The sequence below is a fragment of the Cetorhinus maximus genome, chromosome 8 (genome assembly GCF_964194155.1).
Source record: "Cetorhinus maximus chromosome 8, sCetMax3.hap1.1, whole genome shotgun sequence".
In the NCBI taxonomy this organism is placed as follows: domain Eukaryota; kingdom Metazoa; phylum Chordata; class Chondrichthyes; order Lamniformes; family Cetorhinidae; genus Cetorhinus; species Cetorhinus maximus.
In genome coordinates, this window is record NC_135886.1 from 63,268,480 (window position 1) to 63,286,880 (window position 18,401).

General features: G+C 43.2%; 1 protein-coding gene across 1 annotated transcript in view; it reads left to right on the top strand.

Annotated features, from left to right (window-relative positions):
• Positions 1 to 18,401, top strand: part of LOC144683192 (dedicator of cytokinesis protein 11-like) — a 285,806-nt gene that overhangs the window by 115,166 nt on the left and 152,239 nt on the right. Inside the window, exons 14-21 of the mRNA XM_078546152.1 lie at positions 317 to 439; positions 4,194 to 4,276; positions 5,009 to 5,131; positions 12,460 to 12,539; positions 12,631 to 12,818; positions 13,073 to 13,138; positions 16,037 to 16,129; positions 16,237 to 16,360. Of these exons, the coding sequence (XP_078402278.1) occupies positions 317 to 439; positions 4,194 to 4,276; positions 5,009 to 5,131; positions 12,460 to 12,539; positions 12,631 to 12,818; positions 13,073 to 13,138; positions 16,037 to 16,129; positions 16,237 to 16,360 (880 nt within the window). The remainder of the gene's footprint in view (positions 1 to 316; positions 440 to 4,193; positions 4,277 to 5,008; positions 5,132 to 12,459; positions 12,540 to 12,630; positions 12,819 to 13,072; positions 13,139 to 16,036; positions 16,130 to 16,236; positions 16,361 to 18,401) is intronic.

Consider the following 18,401-nt stretch of genomic DNA (forward strand, 5'->3'; position numbering starts at 1 on the left):
ACATTATTTTTTCCCAATTGATTTTATTCTTCACCTTTTGATAATGTTTGCCTTTGGTTTAACAGAGAGAAAGTTTGGAGGGCTAAGGGGAAAGTGCAGGGGATGGGATTCATTGGATAGTTCTTTCAAAGTGCTAGCACAGACATGATGGGCCAATAGACTCCTCTGTACTGTGTGATTCTACAAAATAAAGCACCTGACTGAATATGATGGAAGTGCGCTCTCATTTCACACGATGAGCAGCTGTTCATCATTTTGGTTCTAATGTCTTTTTGTGTGCGTGTGTGTGTGTATCTGTATGGTTTTTTTTTTGCAGGGGATCTTTTCAGTGACTGCCCCTCACCCAGATATCTTTCTGGTCGTGCGAGTGGAGAAAGTGTTGCAAGGAGGGATTGCTCAATGTGCTGAACCCTATATAAAAAGTTCTGATACAAACAAGGTACTTGTGAAAACTGCACCTCCCTGATTCCTCCATTAGACAGGCAAATCCTTTGCTAATTGTTTAATGCTTAATTTATTCCCCCTTCCATGAGACAGTGCATAGTTTCAAATGTTAAAAATATATAATAGTATCGTAGCGAGAAATTGTTTACCCTGGCGGGGGAAGTCGAGAAAAAGGAGGAACAATTTTATGACTAGAAGTAGGCTCTTCAGCAGTGAAATCAGTAAGCACTGTTTCACACAAAGGATAGCAGAAATCTGGGATTCTCTTCCCGAAAGGCTGTGGATGGTATGGGTCAATCGGGGCTTTCAAGGTTGAGTTTGATACGTTTTTGTTGGATAAGGGTATCGAGGGAAATAGTGCTGGGGTACAGATCAGCCATGATCTGATTTAAAAGCAGAGCAGGCTCGAGGGCTGATTGGCCTTGTCCTGTTCCCACGTTGCTATAATTTCTGTATATTTTAGACTTGATATGGAATGTGCTTAACTCACGGATTTTACAAGTGCATAATTGTTTATTCGCAACCTGTGCATATTCACAACCTGAGCAGAGACATGACTGAGCTAGTTGGGTCCTAAAGGTGTTTTATGAGAACATTAGCATAAGGAATGAAATATTAAATGGAAAGTGTGTAGTTGTTTGTGTGTTTAAAGTTGTGGTTATCTGGATGTTTGAAATATGGCTCTATAAATGTTGCTTTGATATAAAAAGAAAGATTTTTATTTTTATCACTCTTTTCATGACTTCAGGACATCCCAAAGTATTTTACAGCCAATTAATTACTTGTGAACTGTAGTCGCTATTATAATATAGGGAATATAATATGTCAAGAAGCTAGTAGTCCTGCCCTGTGGCATTGCTGACATACAGGTTGGAAGCTGGAAGCATTGTGTGATTAAAATTTCCATCCAAATTTTCTAACCTGTCCATGGCCTCACTGCCGCGTATGTCTGTAATCTCTGAGATATCCGAGCTCCTCCAATTCTGGCTTCTTCAACATCCCCAATTTTTAACTGCAACGCCGTTGGTGGTCGTGCTTCAGCTGCCTGCCGAGGCCCTAAGCTTTGGAATCCCCTCCCTAAGCCTCTCCACCTCTCTACCTCTGTCTTTCTCTCTCTCTTTTCCTTTAAGATGTTCCTTAAAACCCAACTCTCTGACCAAGATTTTGGTCATTTTCTCTAATATTATTGGTGTCAAATTTCATTTTTTAACCCTCCTCTGAAGGACTTTGGGATGTTTTACTAGGTTAAAAGTGCTATGTTTAAAAAAAAAGTACAGCAAGCAATTCAGAAGGCAAATGGTATGTTGGTCTTTAGTACAAGAGGATTTGAGTATAGGGAGTAAAGATGACTTACTGCGATTATATAGAGCCTCGGTGAGACCACACCTGGAGTATTGTGTGCAGTTTTGGTCTCCTTACCTAAAGAAAGATATACTGCCATAGAGGGAGTGCAGCGAAGGTTCACCAGAATGATTCCTGGGATGGAGGGATTTTCCTGTGAGGAAAGTTTAAATAGACTGGGCCTTTATTCTCTGGAGTTTAGGAGAATGAGAGGTGATCTCATTCAAACATACAAAATTCTTACAGGGCTCAACAGGGTAGATGCAGGAAGATGTTTCTCCTAGCTGGGGGAATCTAGAACCAGGAAAAACGGTATCAGAATAAGGGGCAGGCCATATAGGACTGAGATGAGGAGGAATTTCTTCACTCAGTGGGTGGTGAATCTTTGGAATTCTCTGCTCCAGAGGGCTGTGGAAGCTCAGTTGTTGAGTATGTTTAAGACTGATATCGATAGATTTCTACTAATTAAACACATCAAGGAATGTAGGGATAGTGCAGGAAAATGGTGTTGAGGTAGAAGATCAGCCATGATCTCACTAAATGACAGTTAGCTCAAAGGGCTGAATGGCCTACTCCTGCTCCTATTTATTATGCTCTTATGTATAAATACTAGATGTTGATATTTTGCTGCTACATGCTCAAATGGGCCTGCAGCTTTATGACCATTGCTCATGTGATCTAGGACTATGCCTTTAATGAAAAGGCCACCTAGAGGTTAATTGCTGAGGGCCCTTCCTGTAGATTGACAGCTGCTTTTGGTAATAGCCACATTAATAAGTTAATTATCAGGGAAGGAAACACAATAGGAAAAGCTTGTTATGTAGAATTTACATCACAGTACCATGTAAGTCAGCCCAATTGATCTATGCTGCTGTTTATGTTCAACATGAGCCTCCTCCCAGCCTACCTTGTCTCACCCTATCAGCAAATTCTTCTCATCCTTTCATCTTGTGTGTTTGTCCAGCTTTCCCTTAAATGCGGAGGTGTCAGCTGTGGCTCAGTTCATAGCACCCTCACCTTTGAATCAGAGGGTTGTGGGTTCATGTCCCACTCCCAGAAACCAAGAACTGTGATTGTACTCGAACGAGTTGCAATCTGTGACTGTTGATAACTCGAAAGAGTTTCCCTTAAATGCGGAGGTGTCAGCTGTGGCTCAGTTCATAGCACCCTCGCCTTTGAATCAGAAGGTTGTGGGTTCACGTCCCACTCCTGGAAACCAAGAACTGTGATTGTACTCGAAAAGAGTTGCAATCTGTGACTGTTGATAACTCGAAAGAGTTTCCCTTAAATGCGGAGGTGTCAGCTGTGGCTCAGTTCATAGCACCCTCGCTTTTGAGTCAGAGGGTTGTGGGTTCATGTCCCACTCCCGGAAACCAAGAACTGTGATTGTACTCAAAAGAGTTGCAATCTGTGACTGTTGATAACTCGAAAGAGTTTCCCTTAAATGCAGCGATGTTATTCAGCTCAGCTGCTGCTTGTGTCAGTGAGTTCCACATTATCAACACATTCTGGACAAAAGGTTTCTCCTGAATTTTCTGTTGGATTTATTAGCGACTTATATGTACAGCCCCTGGTTTTAGTCTCCCACAGATGGAAACATCTTTACATCAACCCTGTCAAGCTCTTTGATCATTTGAAAGATCCCCATCAGGTCACCCCTCAGTCTTCCCTTTCCTAGTGAAAAGAGCTCCATCCTATTAAGTCTTTCCTATTGATTATGGTCTGGATATATTTGTAACATTTGATTTAGTTGTGAAAGTATCACCATTCGAGGACCTCACAGCCAGCCCTTGTACATTGGAGAAATGGATGTTCACTTTCTGCTATCCCCGGTGTGTAAGGCTCATGGGTTGAGGCTTCCTTAGCTACTCCATTCATAAAATTGACTCCTCCCTCCAACAAGTAAGTATTTTGTGGATCCAGGAGTCAGAATATTTGCAGCCTCTGACCAACTTCAGCAATCATGCATTTTTTGGAGAGAAAAATTTTAGTGAGCCAAGCGTTTCATGCTGCATTCTGACCAGGAGCCGGGAATTTGTAAGAAGCATTCTTTGTAAGAAATGATTTGACTGAAGAGGAATGAAGCTCTGACAGGCCTCACTCCATGTTCACATTCAACAATTTCCTTCGACCTTTTGGTCTGAAGGTTAGACATCCTCATTTAAGTTGTGGAATATAATATGGTGTTACATTGCATAACCCTACTGATCTTGTGTACCTCCTGATCATCAGACTTACTGAGCAATGCCATTGGAGGTCTGCTAGTATGTACTATATATTGCAAACAAGTGTAAATGATGCAGAACTTTGAGATGGACAAATTGTCCAAGATATTGTAATAATTTGAGTGGTTACCTGAGTTTGACTTGTTCCCAGCATTGTTCTGATACATTTCTCTCCACCTACAGGCTGCTCAGAAAGTGCTTAAAGCTGCAAAGCAGGTATGCAGCAGACTTGGAGGATACAAAATGGCCTTTGCTTGGGCTGCAAGGTCAGTGTTTATACATTGGATCCAATTATAACTCTTTTGAGTCAAACCAAATAATGGATCCAATTGTAGTTGCACATTTTTTCTGAAATGTCTATTAGCTAAATTGTCAAAGATTGCTCTCTTAAAGTGCCTTTTTGGATAAAGGAGCTGCACCAACACAGCACCTTTCCATGTTCCTAGGATATCCCAGTGGACGTCACACCCAGTGATGTACTTTTAAGGTGCAGTTTTGTGGGGAATTGGCAGCAACTAATTTGTGTAAACAGTAGATGGGGCGAATGGCCAGCCAAACAGTTTCTCTTGATGTTGGTTGAGAGGGGACTGTTGGGAGAACTCTCCTGCTCTTCTGGAAATACTGAGTTGGGATCTTTAACATCCTCCTGAACTGTTAGACAGGGTCGCAGTTTAACATTACATGTGCCATTCCCTCGGTGCTGCACTGAAGTGTCAGCCTAGACCATGTCCTCAAATCTGGAGTAATGTTAAAATGTGACAATCGCAGGATTCCATTTCTAGCTAGCCGCTTAATTAACAATAAGATGGAAATAACCTGAATTTATATAGAACCTTTCAGTACCTTAGGGTGTCCTGAATCGCTTAACAGCCAATGAAGTGCTTTTGAAATGTAATCACTGTTGAAAACCTCTAATAATGTTTTAAAATTAAGTTTCACGTAAAGTTAACACTAGAATTGACTCTAAATATGGTGACCATTATTTTTCTTTCCCCTAGACCTGTGTTTAAAGACACTGAAGGCTCCATTGATACAAGTGCAAAGTTCTCGCCTTTTTACAAACAAGACAGCAACAAGCTATCGAATGAAGATCTACTGAAAATACTAGCAGACTTCAGAAAGTGAGCACTTGGTCCTTTCAGAATGCCAAAGGGAATTGTGTTTTAATGTGAAACTTCTCATTATCCTGAAGAGATACCTTGAGGGTAAATTTACCACTCAGCTCTCCTGTACCTGAAAGGAGTGAGGGTGAGAGGTTAGGCTGCAGTGTTGCCGTTCTGTCTGTAACCTGCGCTCCTGTCAAGCATGATAAAAAACAAAAAACTGCGGATGCTGGAAATCCAAACCAAAAACAGAAACAGAACTACCTGGAAAAACTCAGCAGGTCTGGCAGCATCGGCGGAGAAGAGCACAGTTGACGTTTCGAGTCCTCATGACCCTTCAACAGAACTAAGTAAAAATAGAAAAGGGGTGAAATACTTAAACCAGCTTATATTTCACCCCTTTCCTATTTTTACTTAGTTCTGTTGAAGGGTCATGAGGACTCGAAACGTCAACTGTGCTCTTCTCCGCCGATGCTGCCAGACCTGCTGAGTTTTTCCAGGTATTTCTGTCTCCTGTCAAGCATGGTTCCCTACTACCATTTCAGCACTGAGGAATTTAACCTCATCTTTCTGCAAATGGCCAGTGTTTCAGAGCTGTTGTCCCTGTTTAGCTCAGTGCTGTGTTTACTAAACAGGATGAGAAATGTGGGAGAAGAGTTTCACTTGTTGGATGAGGCTGGGCAATATGATTTCTCGCAGCCCAGGTAGGTTATGGTGTGGAATGTTTACACTTGCTGTTTGGGCATGTGTCTGCTTTAGGAGCCACTAAAATGGTGACTGCCTGAGCTGGCTGGGGTTACACACATTACTGATCCATGTAGACTTTGTAAGATTAGATCAATCTGCACTTGTATGCTGAGAGATATGGTTATATTTTAAGGAGTGTGAGTTTTTGGTGATGTGTGACTGATTGAGGTCTTCACAGGCTGAGTGGATTAATTTTGCGACTGCAAGACATGAATTGCACAAAGTGTAAATAGTGATGCCATTGCTGAGCTCAAAACAGTGCTAATATAAAGAATGTTGCAATACAAAGGGAGAAATTTATGTTAATGTACAGGGTATCATGTTACTAAGGGACCAAGTCTATAATGCCAATTTTTAAATAGAACTTTCCTTTTAATTAAAACCATTTGATAACTGGGATGTCATTTTTTGGAGACTTCAAGATTAGTTTGCAATCTGTTAAACCATTTATCCACTAACACTGGACTAGGTCAGGTCATGTTATGGCTTTTGATGGAGCAGTGATATTCCTGCAGGATGTTGATGTACACTCTCTGAGAGCAAGAACTTTGTATCTCTGCTTGCGGACAGGGTTCTGACAAATTGCACACACATTACAATGGAGAAGTTTACTTAAGGCATTGACTGCTTTCTGTCATAAGTGGGCAATCAAATACTGAAAGCCATGAAGCCGATGATGGATTATTGGTTGTTGTGCAGGAATGTAAACAGCAATATTCTACCAAGCATCATAAAACAAGGGTAATCCAGTAACATTTAAAGCACATAAGGAGGAGATAGGTTTGACCTTATCATTCCCTGTAAAGCTGATCTCAATCCTCAGAGCTGATGGCAGGCTGATAAAAGTGGTCAGCAAAGCTCATGGAATGTCAAAGATAAAAGCAAAAAACTGCGGATGCTGGAAATCCAAAACAAAAAACAAAAATACCTGGAAAAACTCAGCAGGTCTGGCAGCACCTGCGGGGAGGAGCACAGTTAACGTTTTGAGTCCGAATGACCCTTCAACAGAACTAAGTAAAAATAGATGAGAGGTGAAATATAAGCTAGTTTAAGGAGGGGTGGGACAAGTAGAGCTGGATAGAGGGCCAGTGATAGGTGGAGATAACCAAAAGATGTCACAGACAAAAGGACAAAGAGGTGTTGAAGGTGGTGATATTATCTGAGGAATGTGCTAATTAAGGGTAAAAAGCAGGACGAGCAAGGTACAGATAGCCCTAGTGGGGGTGGGGTGGGGTGAAGGAATCAAAAAAGGCTAAAAGGTAGAGATAAAACAATAGATGGAAATACATTTAAAAATTACGGAAGTAGGTGGGAAAAGAAAAAATCTATATAAATTATTGGAAAAAAAAAGTGGGGGGGAAATCGGAAAGGGGGTGGGGATGGAGGAGAGAGTTCATGATCTAAAGTTGTTGAACTCAATATTCAGTCCGGAAGGCTGTAAAGTGCCTAGTCGGAAGATGAGGTGCTGTTCCTCCAGTTTGCGTTGAGCTTCACTGGAACAATGCAGCAAGCCAAGGACGGACATGTGGGCGTGAGAACAGGGTGGAGTGTTGAAATGGCAAGCGACAGGGAGGTCTGGGTAATGCTTGCGGACAGACCGAAGGTGTTCTGCAAAGCGGTCACCCAGACTGCATTTGGTGTCTCCAATGTAGAGGAAACCGCATTGGGAGCAACGAGTGCAGTAGACTAAATTGAGGGAAGTGCAAGTGAAATGCTGCTTCACTTGAAAGGAGTGTTTGGGCCCTTGGACGGTGAGGAGAGAGGAAGTAAAGGGACAGGTGTTGCACCTTCTGTGGTTGCATGGAAAGATGCCGTGGGAGGGGGTGGGGGGAGGCATTCCGCAGGGATCGTTCCCTCCGGGACACCCTGGTCCACTCCTCCATCACCCCCTACACCTCAAGGTTCCTTTTCATTTGTCCAGTTCTTTGAATGATAGAACCATACAACATGTACAGCCTATTGTGCCTGCACCAGATTTTTCAAAGAACTCTCCAGTTGTCTCATTTCCCTGCTCTTTCCCCATAGCCCTGCATTCTTTTTCTCCTCTTTGAGTGTGTAACCAGCTCCTCTTTGCATGGTACTCCTTATTCTTTCAGGCAGTGCATTCCAAATCATTATGACCTGCTGCATAAACAAATCTCTCCTCATATTCCCCTGGTTCTTTTACCAATTATCTTAAATCTGTGTCCCCTAGTTATCAACTCACCTGCTGGTCTTGTTTTTAAAAAGAACTTATTGACCTAGAATTAAAGAGAGGGCTGAGAAAAGAGTTCCCTCTAAACTCACGCTTGTCCATGTGATATTCCATGCGCTGATGGTTCAAGTAAAATAACTTGGTTACGTTTTCTCTATAAATTGCTGGGAATTTATAGAGAAAAAGAATGAAAAGACTTAAATCATGTCTCCTCTCAATCTTATTTTTCTCATGAATAGCATGATCAGTAAATGACCTGGAATAGATCCTTCTGGAAACAACCTAGACACTGCTCAATCCTGGCAGAGCATTTCGCATTTTTTTTTCTCAATTCCTTTCCATTGCTAAGTCAGAATTTTCACCAAACCAATTAGTTTGCCACTAATTACTTGAGCCTTAATCTCCTTTGAACCACCCATCTGGCTCCTGATCAAATGTCTGCTGAAAATCTAAGTCGATTATATTTGCTTTCCTGCCCATATTAACCAATTTGGTTAACTCTCCAGTGGTTTCTCAGGTGAAATATTTTATTGCAGATTATTCCTTCTTGGTGTGCTGTTACTTGTCTGTTTTCATCACATCTCTGCAAAGTTTATCATCTGAAATCATTACAAAATATGATATTAGTGTTGGCGTGTCTGTCGGCCCTGGCCATTATTTTATGCTTCAACAGTGTTTCAAGTTGTTGTCTTGCTTTGATGAGTTTTTGCCTATTCAACAAGTGACTTGAGATAGTCAGTACATCGTTTCTCTTGAAAACATTTCTGAAGAACTATTTACAAAGACCTCAGTAAGTACATGGTTTTACGGACACGGTCTGTTCTGTGTCTTGCTCTCTTGGAGCTTCTTGATGTCATGCTTACATCATCATCAAATATCATTGTCTTATTAACATAAACCATTAACCTTTTACTCTGCAATAACATTCACTAAAGGTCTCTGGTCCCTTGCTGTGATTCTTCATTATTAACTCCAGCGATAATGTGGATATGAATGGTTGGCGATGTGTGCAATTTCCCAGACTGCACCTACACTGCAATATGAAAAAGCAAAATGACAGCTGTTGGGTGACGCTGAAGAGTACTGAAATAAGTGCCTTCATAAAATTTAGCAATAGGTGGCAGATCAGTGGAATAAACCTCTGAAATAAATTAATGCCTTTTGTGTTTTGTTTATAAACATGGCAAAGAGAGAAGGATCAACTGGTCCACTGGGTTTGTCCCATAGTCATTTTGCAATTAAGCATCATGACTCCCCATCGTTTCACCCCCCACCCCACCCCCAACCCGTGATGCTCCTTACCTACCAACAGCCACACTGAATGAAGCAAATGATAAATGGACTAACACAAAAGCAAAGAATTTGTGAAACTCCTCTCTGATCTCTGAAAAAAATGTCAGTGACCATGAGGCACGTTATTGAATGACCCACCTAACTTTTCCACACTAATGTCAACTGTCATGACAGTGGATCACAGTCCGAATTACTTACAAACCTATTGAACTTTTTAAGTAAGATATGTTTTCTTTTAGAAAAGGGCATACAAGCAAAAGCTGGCTGAGACTGTAAAGTAACCATTTGCTGGAAAATTCCTATGTGGATAACACTTGACCAACTAGTCCAGAGGGAACGGAATGTCGCACCTAAAAGGTGGCAAGGCCTACTTCAGACAGAGACACTTCAAAGGGAGAGATGCAGAGCAAAAGATTGAACAATGGAGACTGATTACCATCTCAGCACAAACTATGGGCAGAATTCTTACCTCAATGGGCGTGCAGGCCCCACCAGCTCAGTGGCAGGCGGGCAGCCAAACCCCACTGCCGAAATGGGGCCTGCCGCCATTTTGAGTGGGCGGGCCAATTACGGCCCGCCCAGCGGCCTGTGCGGGGTGGGGGGGGGAATCCCCATCTGTCAAAATGCGCTCTTTCGTGCATGCGTGCGAAAGAGCACACTGCTCCCTGAGGCAAAGTCCTGTCTCAGGGAGATTCGTGAGAGGTAAGTAAACTCTAAAAATAGATAAATATTAACATGTCCCCCTCATGTGACAATGTCACACGAGATGGGACATGTTAATAATAAACACATAAAATTTATTACATTTTTAAAAAACAGACATGAAACTTCATCCCGCCAGTGGATTCATTAATAATCTGCTGGGGGTCCTGGCCTGCCCGCCAGCCTTAAGGTTGGCTGGGCAGGGTGTTTAATAAGGTTAATTAGCCTGTCAATGGTCTTAATTGGCCATTGACAGGTTGGCGGGCGGACAGCTGATTTCGCTGTCCGCCCACCTTCGTGAATATTTGAAGGGACCGGGATGACATCAGGGGTTCCTCCCGACGTCATGCCGTGTCATTTTCCCCTTGGCGAGCGGTCCCCACCCCCAAATCGCCGAGGGGAGAATCCTGGCCTATGTCTTGTGTTATATCCCAGAATGTGGACATGATCTGAGCTGAAGGTAGGCAGATTCTGGGCCAAAGATATGTTTGTTTTCTCCCTTCCAGGAATATACAAGAAAAGGAGTTAAAAGCCAGCTGTAAACCTGGTCTGTGTGTGCTACCTCTGGTGTGCTAGGATGTGCTGTAGTGGTCACAGCAACTAGGCATCCCTGCAGCTTGCAGGTAAAAATCTCCAAACCAACTACTCAACAGCCAAAGTCAGCTCTACTGGAATCACCCAACTTAACGGCCGCAACATGGGTCGAAGAAAAACCTCACATCATCTAACCCAGTTCTATGCTTCTATGGCTTATAAGCCTGGGCCTTGGTTCACCCTAAACCCTCTAATTCATTCCACTATCCACATGGATAGATTCTAATCTACAAGATGCACTGCAGCGCTCACCAAGGCCCCTTCGACAGCACCTTTCAAACCCATGACACCTACTATTTAGAAGAACAAGTGCAGATAGATGGGAACACCACCACCTGGAAGTTTCCTTCCAAGTCATTCACCATCCTGACTTGGAAATATATCACCGTTCCTTCACTGTCACTGGGTCAAAATCCTGGAACTCCCTTCTTAACAACACTGTGGGTGTACCTACACCACATGGACTGCAGCGGTTCAAGAAGGCAGCTCACCACCACCTTCTCAACAGGAACTAGGGATGGGCAATAAATTCTGGAACATGCCCACACCCCAGGAACAAATTTTAAAAACCTTCATCATTTTAACCATCTCAATCAAATCTCCCTATATTCTACCCTTTTCCAGATTAAAAGATACAGCTCTCCAAGCCTATTTTAATAACTATGGGTGTTTCCAGAGGATATCATTTTATTTGCCTTTGAAACCTATTCCCAGGGTTCTATGTCAAAAACTGGACACACTTTTATATTGGATTGACCTAGCTATATTCTATTAGTCTTTTCTATGACTGATCTTGTGGCATTGATCATGAATGTTGACTCTTGGTCCCTTTCCTGTTTGGCAGACTTTAGTTCAGAGCTTTCTGTCTAATATTGGCCTTACTCACTTGCATAATATGCTACGTTTATCAAAATCATCTGCCTGGTACTGACCTATTCCCCATTTCTGACAGCTCACTGCCTTACATCCTCCTTTCTTTTTAAGAGGGTGACTATCAGGCTTCATCATAACTCACATCAAATGCACAGTGAGAAGTAAGTTCCAGCTGGGCAGGTCATATGACCCCAAGGCAAGTGCGCTTAGCTGACTCAGATCTCTGAGATGTTGGCAGTCAGGCATCAAACTATTCAAGCTGACTGAAGCTTTCAAAGTGGAATTTATTTTAATATGATATAGCATTTGCTTTCATTCGTGATGCAGCTGTTCAGCAAGATGCTGCATTATTTGGCAAAAGATACAGAAACGTGGTTGTGGTATTGGACTAGCAAGACAAAGGTTGAAAGTTCAGGTCTCACCTCTGATATCAAGTTCAATAAAAAAAGAATCAAATTGAATTTCTACAATAACATTCATGATCTCAGAATGCCCCAAAGTGTTTTACAGCCAATAAAATGCTTTGGAAGTGTAATCACTGTTGTAATGTAGAAACCGCAGCCACCAATGTAGAGCAAGCTCCCACAAACAGCAATGGGACAATGACCAAATACTTTGTTTTCAGTGATGTTGGTTGAAGGATAAGTAACGGTCAGGACAATAAGCCTGGTAGCTAGTGGGCAGCCAGACACATCAATGACTGTGAAAATTATTGATTCTTTGTTTTCGACATATTGGGTTTGCTAATATCCATCAGGGAAGGAAAGCTGCCACCCCTACCTGCTCTGACTTATGTACAACTCCTGTTCGACATTGTCGTTGATGTTTGATGCCCTTTGAAATGGCCTGGCACTCAGTTATGAAGAGTTGCCATCAATTTGGATTGTTTCTGGATAAGGTGTTATATTTATGTAAATTTATATTTCACTCTGTATTGACATAGGGCAGAGAAGATGTCTAAACTTCAGGTCATTCCAGGAAATTTCAACGTTACTATTGAATGTGTTCCTCCGGACATTTCCAGTGAGTAAAGTCTGGTTCCATTTTAAGCTGCTGCACGACAACTTTTGCAAGCCATATGGCTATAAAAATTCAACTCTCTTGGCTCACTTAGATTGTGTAACATCGTCCTACACCCCTGTGAAACCGTTTGAGGAGAGCGGCTGCAGCTGTGTATCATTTGAAGTTGAAGAATTTGTTCCAGATGTCGCAAAATACATGTACCCTTTCACAAGCTTCAAGAATCACATGTACGTTTACCCCCTTCAGCTGAAATATGACAACCAGAAGATTTTTGCTAAGGTATTGTGATCCAAACAATTACTGCTGATTTTTTTTTTAAAAGACCAGAGCCTTCTCACAAATGATGGCTAAGTTATTGTTTTTGAGTGCAACTCATGTCAAATGCTAGTGAAATGATTGCTTTTGAGCGTAATTAATGTCAAATGAGTTCAAATGAATGCTGTTGAATGCAAATGATGTCAAAATTTTCGGATGGAAAATACCTGTGTATTTAGCTGACTGTTGATGTTTGATGTTACACTCTCCCCACCCAGGCACGGAACATTGCAGTCTATGTGGAGGTCAGGGATTCTGATGGAGAAAAATCACGTCCATTGAAGGTGAGTGAGTCTGTGGCCAGTGCGCATTGTACAAGTTTATCACATTCAAAGCCTCTGGCACAGTATTCTTGGGTGGGGCGGATTGCAGGAGGGTGGTGGGAAAAAAATGGGATTAAGGAACATGATCCCCAAAACACCAATCCTGTCACCCCCCGGCAATGTTGAAAACAGAGGTGGATAGATTTCTAAATACCAATGACATCAAGGGATACGGGCATAGCGCAGGAAGATGACGTTGAGGTAGAAGATCAGCCATGATCCAGTTAAATGGCTGAGCAGGCTTGAGGGGCCAAATGGCCTCTTCCTGCTCCTATGCTCCTAATAAGGATGGAGTTTGCTTTTTTGGAGCTTATTGGCTTTTGATGACTGACTATGAATGAATAGAATAGTGGAAAATGATCAGCAAAACTCTGGCTCTTTAACATCCTAAGTTTGGAACAAACAGATCAAATACATTAATTATTTTACATAGCTTTTACACCACGTTTGACCAAATAATTGTCGAGTGCTCCAAATCTGTTCCCCTTTTACAAATATTAAAACTATGATTGAATGTCTAGTAGAGCCTGTTTAACTGAGCTCAGTAATGTCTGGCAATAAATATGTTTTCTTTAATCTATATTTGCTTCAGTCATTAACGTGATAACAAAGTTCCTTTTTAGTTAAGAGAGTGCCCTAAATTCAGCCCTGACACCACAAAGAGCCGCTTGCCTTTATATAGCCGCTTTAACACAATAAAACATTCTAAGATGCTTCACAAAAAAAAATAACACCAAGTCAAAGGGCAGGCCGTCAAAAGCTTGCCAAATGGGTAGATTTCAAGAAGTATCTTAAAGGAGGAGAGAGAGAGACAGAGGCAGAGAGACTTGAGGATGGAATTATCCAGAGCTTTTGGCCTTAGCAGGTGATGACATGGTTGTCAGTGGTAGAATGATTAAAATCAGGGATGCTCGAGAGACCAGAACTGGAGGAGTACAGAGATTGTGGAACACTGTGGGATGGGGGAAGGTTACAGGGAGAGGGAGGGGCCAGACCACAAAGGTACTTGAACATGAGGGTGGGAATTTTAAAACTGAGGCATTGGTGGACTGGGAGCCAATGTGGATCAGTGAGACTGGGTTCATCCTGGCAAATAGTTTTTAAATGAAAGAGAGAAATCCTAACTTAAGAGGAGATGATTTCATGCTTCAATGACTGCTGGGAGTGTGGGTATTTGGGTGAATTTTGAGATTGATTGGAGTTCATGAAGTAATGATTTGGGAATTGCCCCTGTTAGTGCAGGCTATACATGATGTATGTTACGTTTCTATCACGTGGAAATGGTGTACAGAAAGTAAGTTGGGTGTGAAGGAACCTGCAACTTGAGTGAGCATTGTGAATGAGCCATGCAAACTTTCTTCACAATTGAAGCAACCATTGTGCTCGTGAAACAGAAATTGCAGCAAGCCTAATACTAAAGGGTTGACTTCTTTGTATACTAACACTATGGGCAAAATGTAATGCTCTCGCCTGTGGCAGGCTTGGTGGCGGAGGTGCATTCAATCAGTCAGAGGTGCCCTGCCACCCCCCGCCTCCAACCCGATTAAGTCCATGGTGGGAAGGCCCATGGGTGGGCAGGAAGGCTACCAATTGGGGCTGTTAAGTGAGCAGCTAATTCCCACTTGAGATCCTCTTCCCATCGCCGCTGATATTGACCCAACAGCAGGCAGGGGCTCACCATGTGGGGAGCTCAACAAGCAAACCTGTGTGGGGTTACTTGTGGGCTCCCAGGGTGGGTCCTTCATTTAAAGGCACTCAGTGCCTGATCGAGAGACCCAACATTAGGAAGGGAGGGTCTTCTGAGATCCAACCCCACTCCCCCCACAATGTCCTTTGCGTCCCCCCGCTTCCCACCCCACGACCCCCCCTCCCGCCATCACTTACATCTGGCTTTGGTCCATGATGAACCTAAGCCTCATGTGGGTATCGTATTGGCAGCAGCCACTGCCTCCCTACTGGCAGTGCTGTTCAACAGAGCTGCTGGCCCTGATTAGCTGGCGGCTCTCAGCAGGGTCCTTGATCCCAGGGAAGGTCCGCTACTGTCCAGTTGGGTGCCAGAGTGACATTTAATGCCTTTCCTAAAAGAGGCAATGCAGGGCTTGCGCTGGTTCTCCAGCCAGGGAGGCGAGACCCCCATCACCTTCATTAAATACCGCCCCATATGACAAACTGGTGTGAGATCGTGGCTTACAAAAGGTAGAATCAATGAACCTATTTCAGCTGATGACCATATCTGGAACAAGGGGGCCTAATCCTAAAATTGGAGCTAAACCCTCTAGGCATGAAATTTTGAAGCATTTTCTCACACAAACAGTCATAGAAATAGAGAAATAAAAACAGAAAATGCTAGAAAAACTCAGCAGGTCTAGCAGCATCTGTGGAGCAAGAAACAGAGTTAACGTTTCGAGTGCCATATGACTCTTCTTTGAAGCTGAAAAGAAGTGGAAATGTGATTAAATTTATACTGTTTAAGGGGGGTGGGGCAGGTGAAGCTGGATAGAAGGCCAGATATAGGTGGAGACAAAGGAGGGATTGACAAAGATGTCATGAACAAGAGGACAAAGGGTGGCTTCCTCCTGTTCCTGTGATGGTATTTTGGGCAGGTTTGTACTGCCCCCTTAGCTGGCTATATGGGACAGGAGAAGGTTTATTATTTCCGTTTAGTGTCCCACATCGATAACACTTCAGCTGAGTTATTGATTGAATGTATTATATTGTTGGTGCGCAACACACTTTCAGATCTCTTTATTGAACAATTAATGTGCAACACATATTGCTTGGAGTGTTAATTATTGTAGTATGTGTTAAAGAGACTCGAACTGAAAACCGAGGCATTAACCTTTTAACAATCGTTCTCAGTGTATCTATGGGAAGCCAGGAGACCACGTGTTCACGACCAAGGCTTGTGCAACAGTTTTGCATCATCAGCAGTGTCCAGAATTCTATAATGAGGTAAAATCATCTCGGGTTTCATTTTTTTCCTAGAAAGTGAGTTACTAACTTCTCTATAACTTCTAATGTTGAGTGTCCTATTGCTTGCTGTTTCAATATCCATATAGATTAAAATTGAGCTGCCTGTACATCTCCATGAGAAGCATCACCTACTTTTCACATTTTACCACATCAGCTGTGACATAAACACCAAAGGCACAACCAAGAAACGTGAAAATATTGAGTCACAGGGTAAGTGTGCAGTCAAACATAAGGCAAATGTAACAGTGTGACTGATGTGCAGTGGCTGCATTTTCTTTAGTTATCGCCTATAATATAGTTACATTGCTAACTTTGTTTGAAATACTATGGGTTTGGTAGCCCAGTGGGCCAGAGGGTGAGAGCTTGAGTTGTGAAATTGAAATTCAGGAATTCAGGTAATATATGGACTGGTGAATCTAGCATTGATCCTCAAAACTACTATTTTGTTGTTAAAAATCCAACTAGCTCACTACTGGCCTTCAGGGAAGGGAAGGTGTTACCCTTATCTGGCTAATCTGGCTATTAGCAAAAAGATTTGTAGGAAAAAGGCGGGACAGTGGGACTAGGTGATTTGCTCTTGCAGAGAGCTGGCATGGACACAATAGACTGAATGGCCTCCTTCTGTGATGTAACCATTCTATGGGCTGGTGCCACTAAAAGTGACCATGAAGTTGTCAGTTTGTTGTGAAAAACCCAACTAGTTTTCTAACGTCCTTTAGGGAAGTGAATCTGGCACCCTTATCTGATCTGAACCTCCAAGTGACTCCAGTCCCATATTGACTCTTGACTATGCAGTTGGCTCTTGGTACACTCAGGGCAACTGTAGATAAGCAATAAATACCGCCTTCCCAAGAACAAACAGACCAAAGTGTAAAACTGGGTATATTACATTTAAAGGCAGAAGAAACACTGATTGTTGAAGAAGTGTACTGGGCCCTACAGAGCAATAAGTTAGCTCAGCTCAACTGAAGACAATGTGAGGCCAGTATAACTAACCTCAGTGTCACTGAGCTGGGAAGAGAAGATAACAGGCGTGGAATGAGTGATTCTAGGCACCCAATGGGGACATGAGAAGGTTGACCTGTGATACACCCATGGTTAAAGAGCACTCTCTCAACACTCATTGTCCAGGCTCGGATATGAGGTGTGAAAAGCCCTGGGGAATGTGGGGGCTACTGTCCAGTTTGAGGGCAATAGGACTTTCTTGTCTGTGGCTTGCAATGCTCTGTATCATCTGAACTTGGATTGAGACAAAGGGCAGAATTGTCCCAGATTTGCATAAGTGCGGTTCACGCTGTATCATCCCCAACCCGCTGCATTACTTATGCCTTCCTGGGAAACATGCTGTTTCCATGGCGGGTGGGCTCTCATTCGCCGCCATGCCATCACTCGCTACTTCAGCACACTGGGCACCATATTTAACGTCCAGCCCAGCGCACACATCTCAGAGCTTCCAGCCTACAATTGCTGCAGGGAAGATGTCCACGAAAGACAAAAACTGCAGCCCCTAGGCTTAGCGATGCATCACTGGAACGCCTTTTGGAAGTCATGGAGGCCTGCCGGGATGTCCTCTACCCTCGCTCTGGCCACAGAATGGGCAGTGGCTTGACCAACCAGGCTTTGGAGGGAGTGGCAGCTGTGGTCAGCGCCTACGCCCTTCAAAAGAGGACAGTCACCCAGTGCCGCAAAAGGATGAATGATCTCCTTTCCGCCAGGGTAAGTCACTCTTCTTGCACTCTCACCTCTCAAACTCACAAGCCCATCACATATTCATAGGGATCTCATTCACTGTTGGTTCATGGGACATCACCATTCACTCTCTCACACACACTTTCATTGTCCTCATCCCGCCCATGGGACCACTCACCCCCCCACACAGACCAGGCACACTTATCATCTGGCCTGGCAGGCATCCTGCTTGCATTCTCTCCATCTCTATTCATGCAGGACAAGCTGGCACAAAACAACAGGGAGAGTTTGCAGACCGGTGGAGGAATCCCCAAAATCAAGGTCCTGACAGACTTTTGATAGAGTCATCCAGCTGGCTAGCGATGACTGGGACTGGTCCTGTGCTGACGGTGAGGTCAGCGCTGCTTTACCAAGTGAGGATCCAGCAGTGCAACATCCATCAGACAACCATGCCGTGAGTGATGTGTCCTCTTTCACAGGTCACTGCCACGCACTAATTATCTCTCCTTGCTTTCACAGGCACATCTGGGAAACAGCCGACAGAGTCCACGAACCCAAGGCC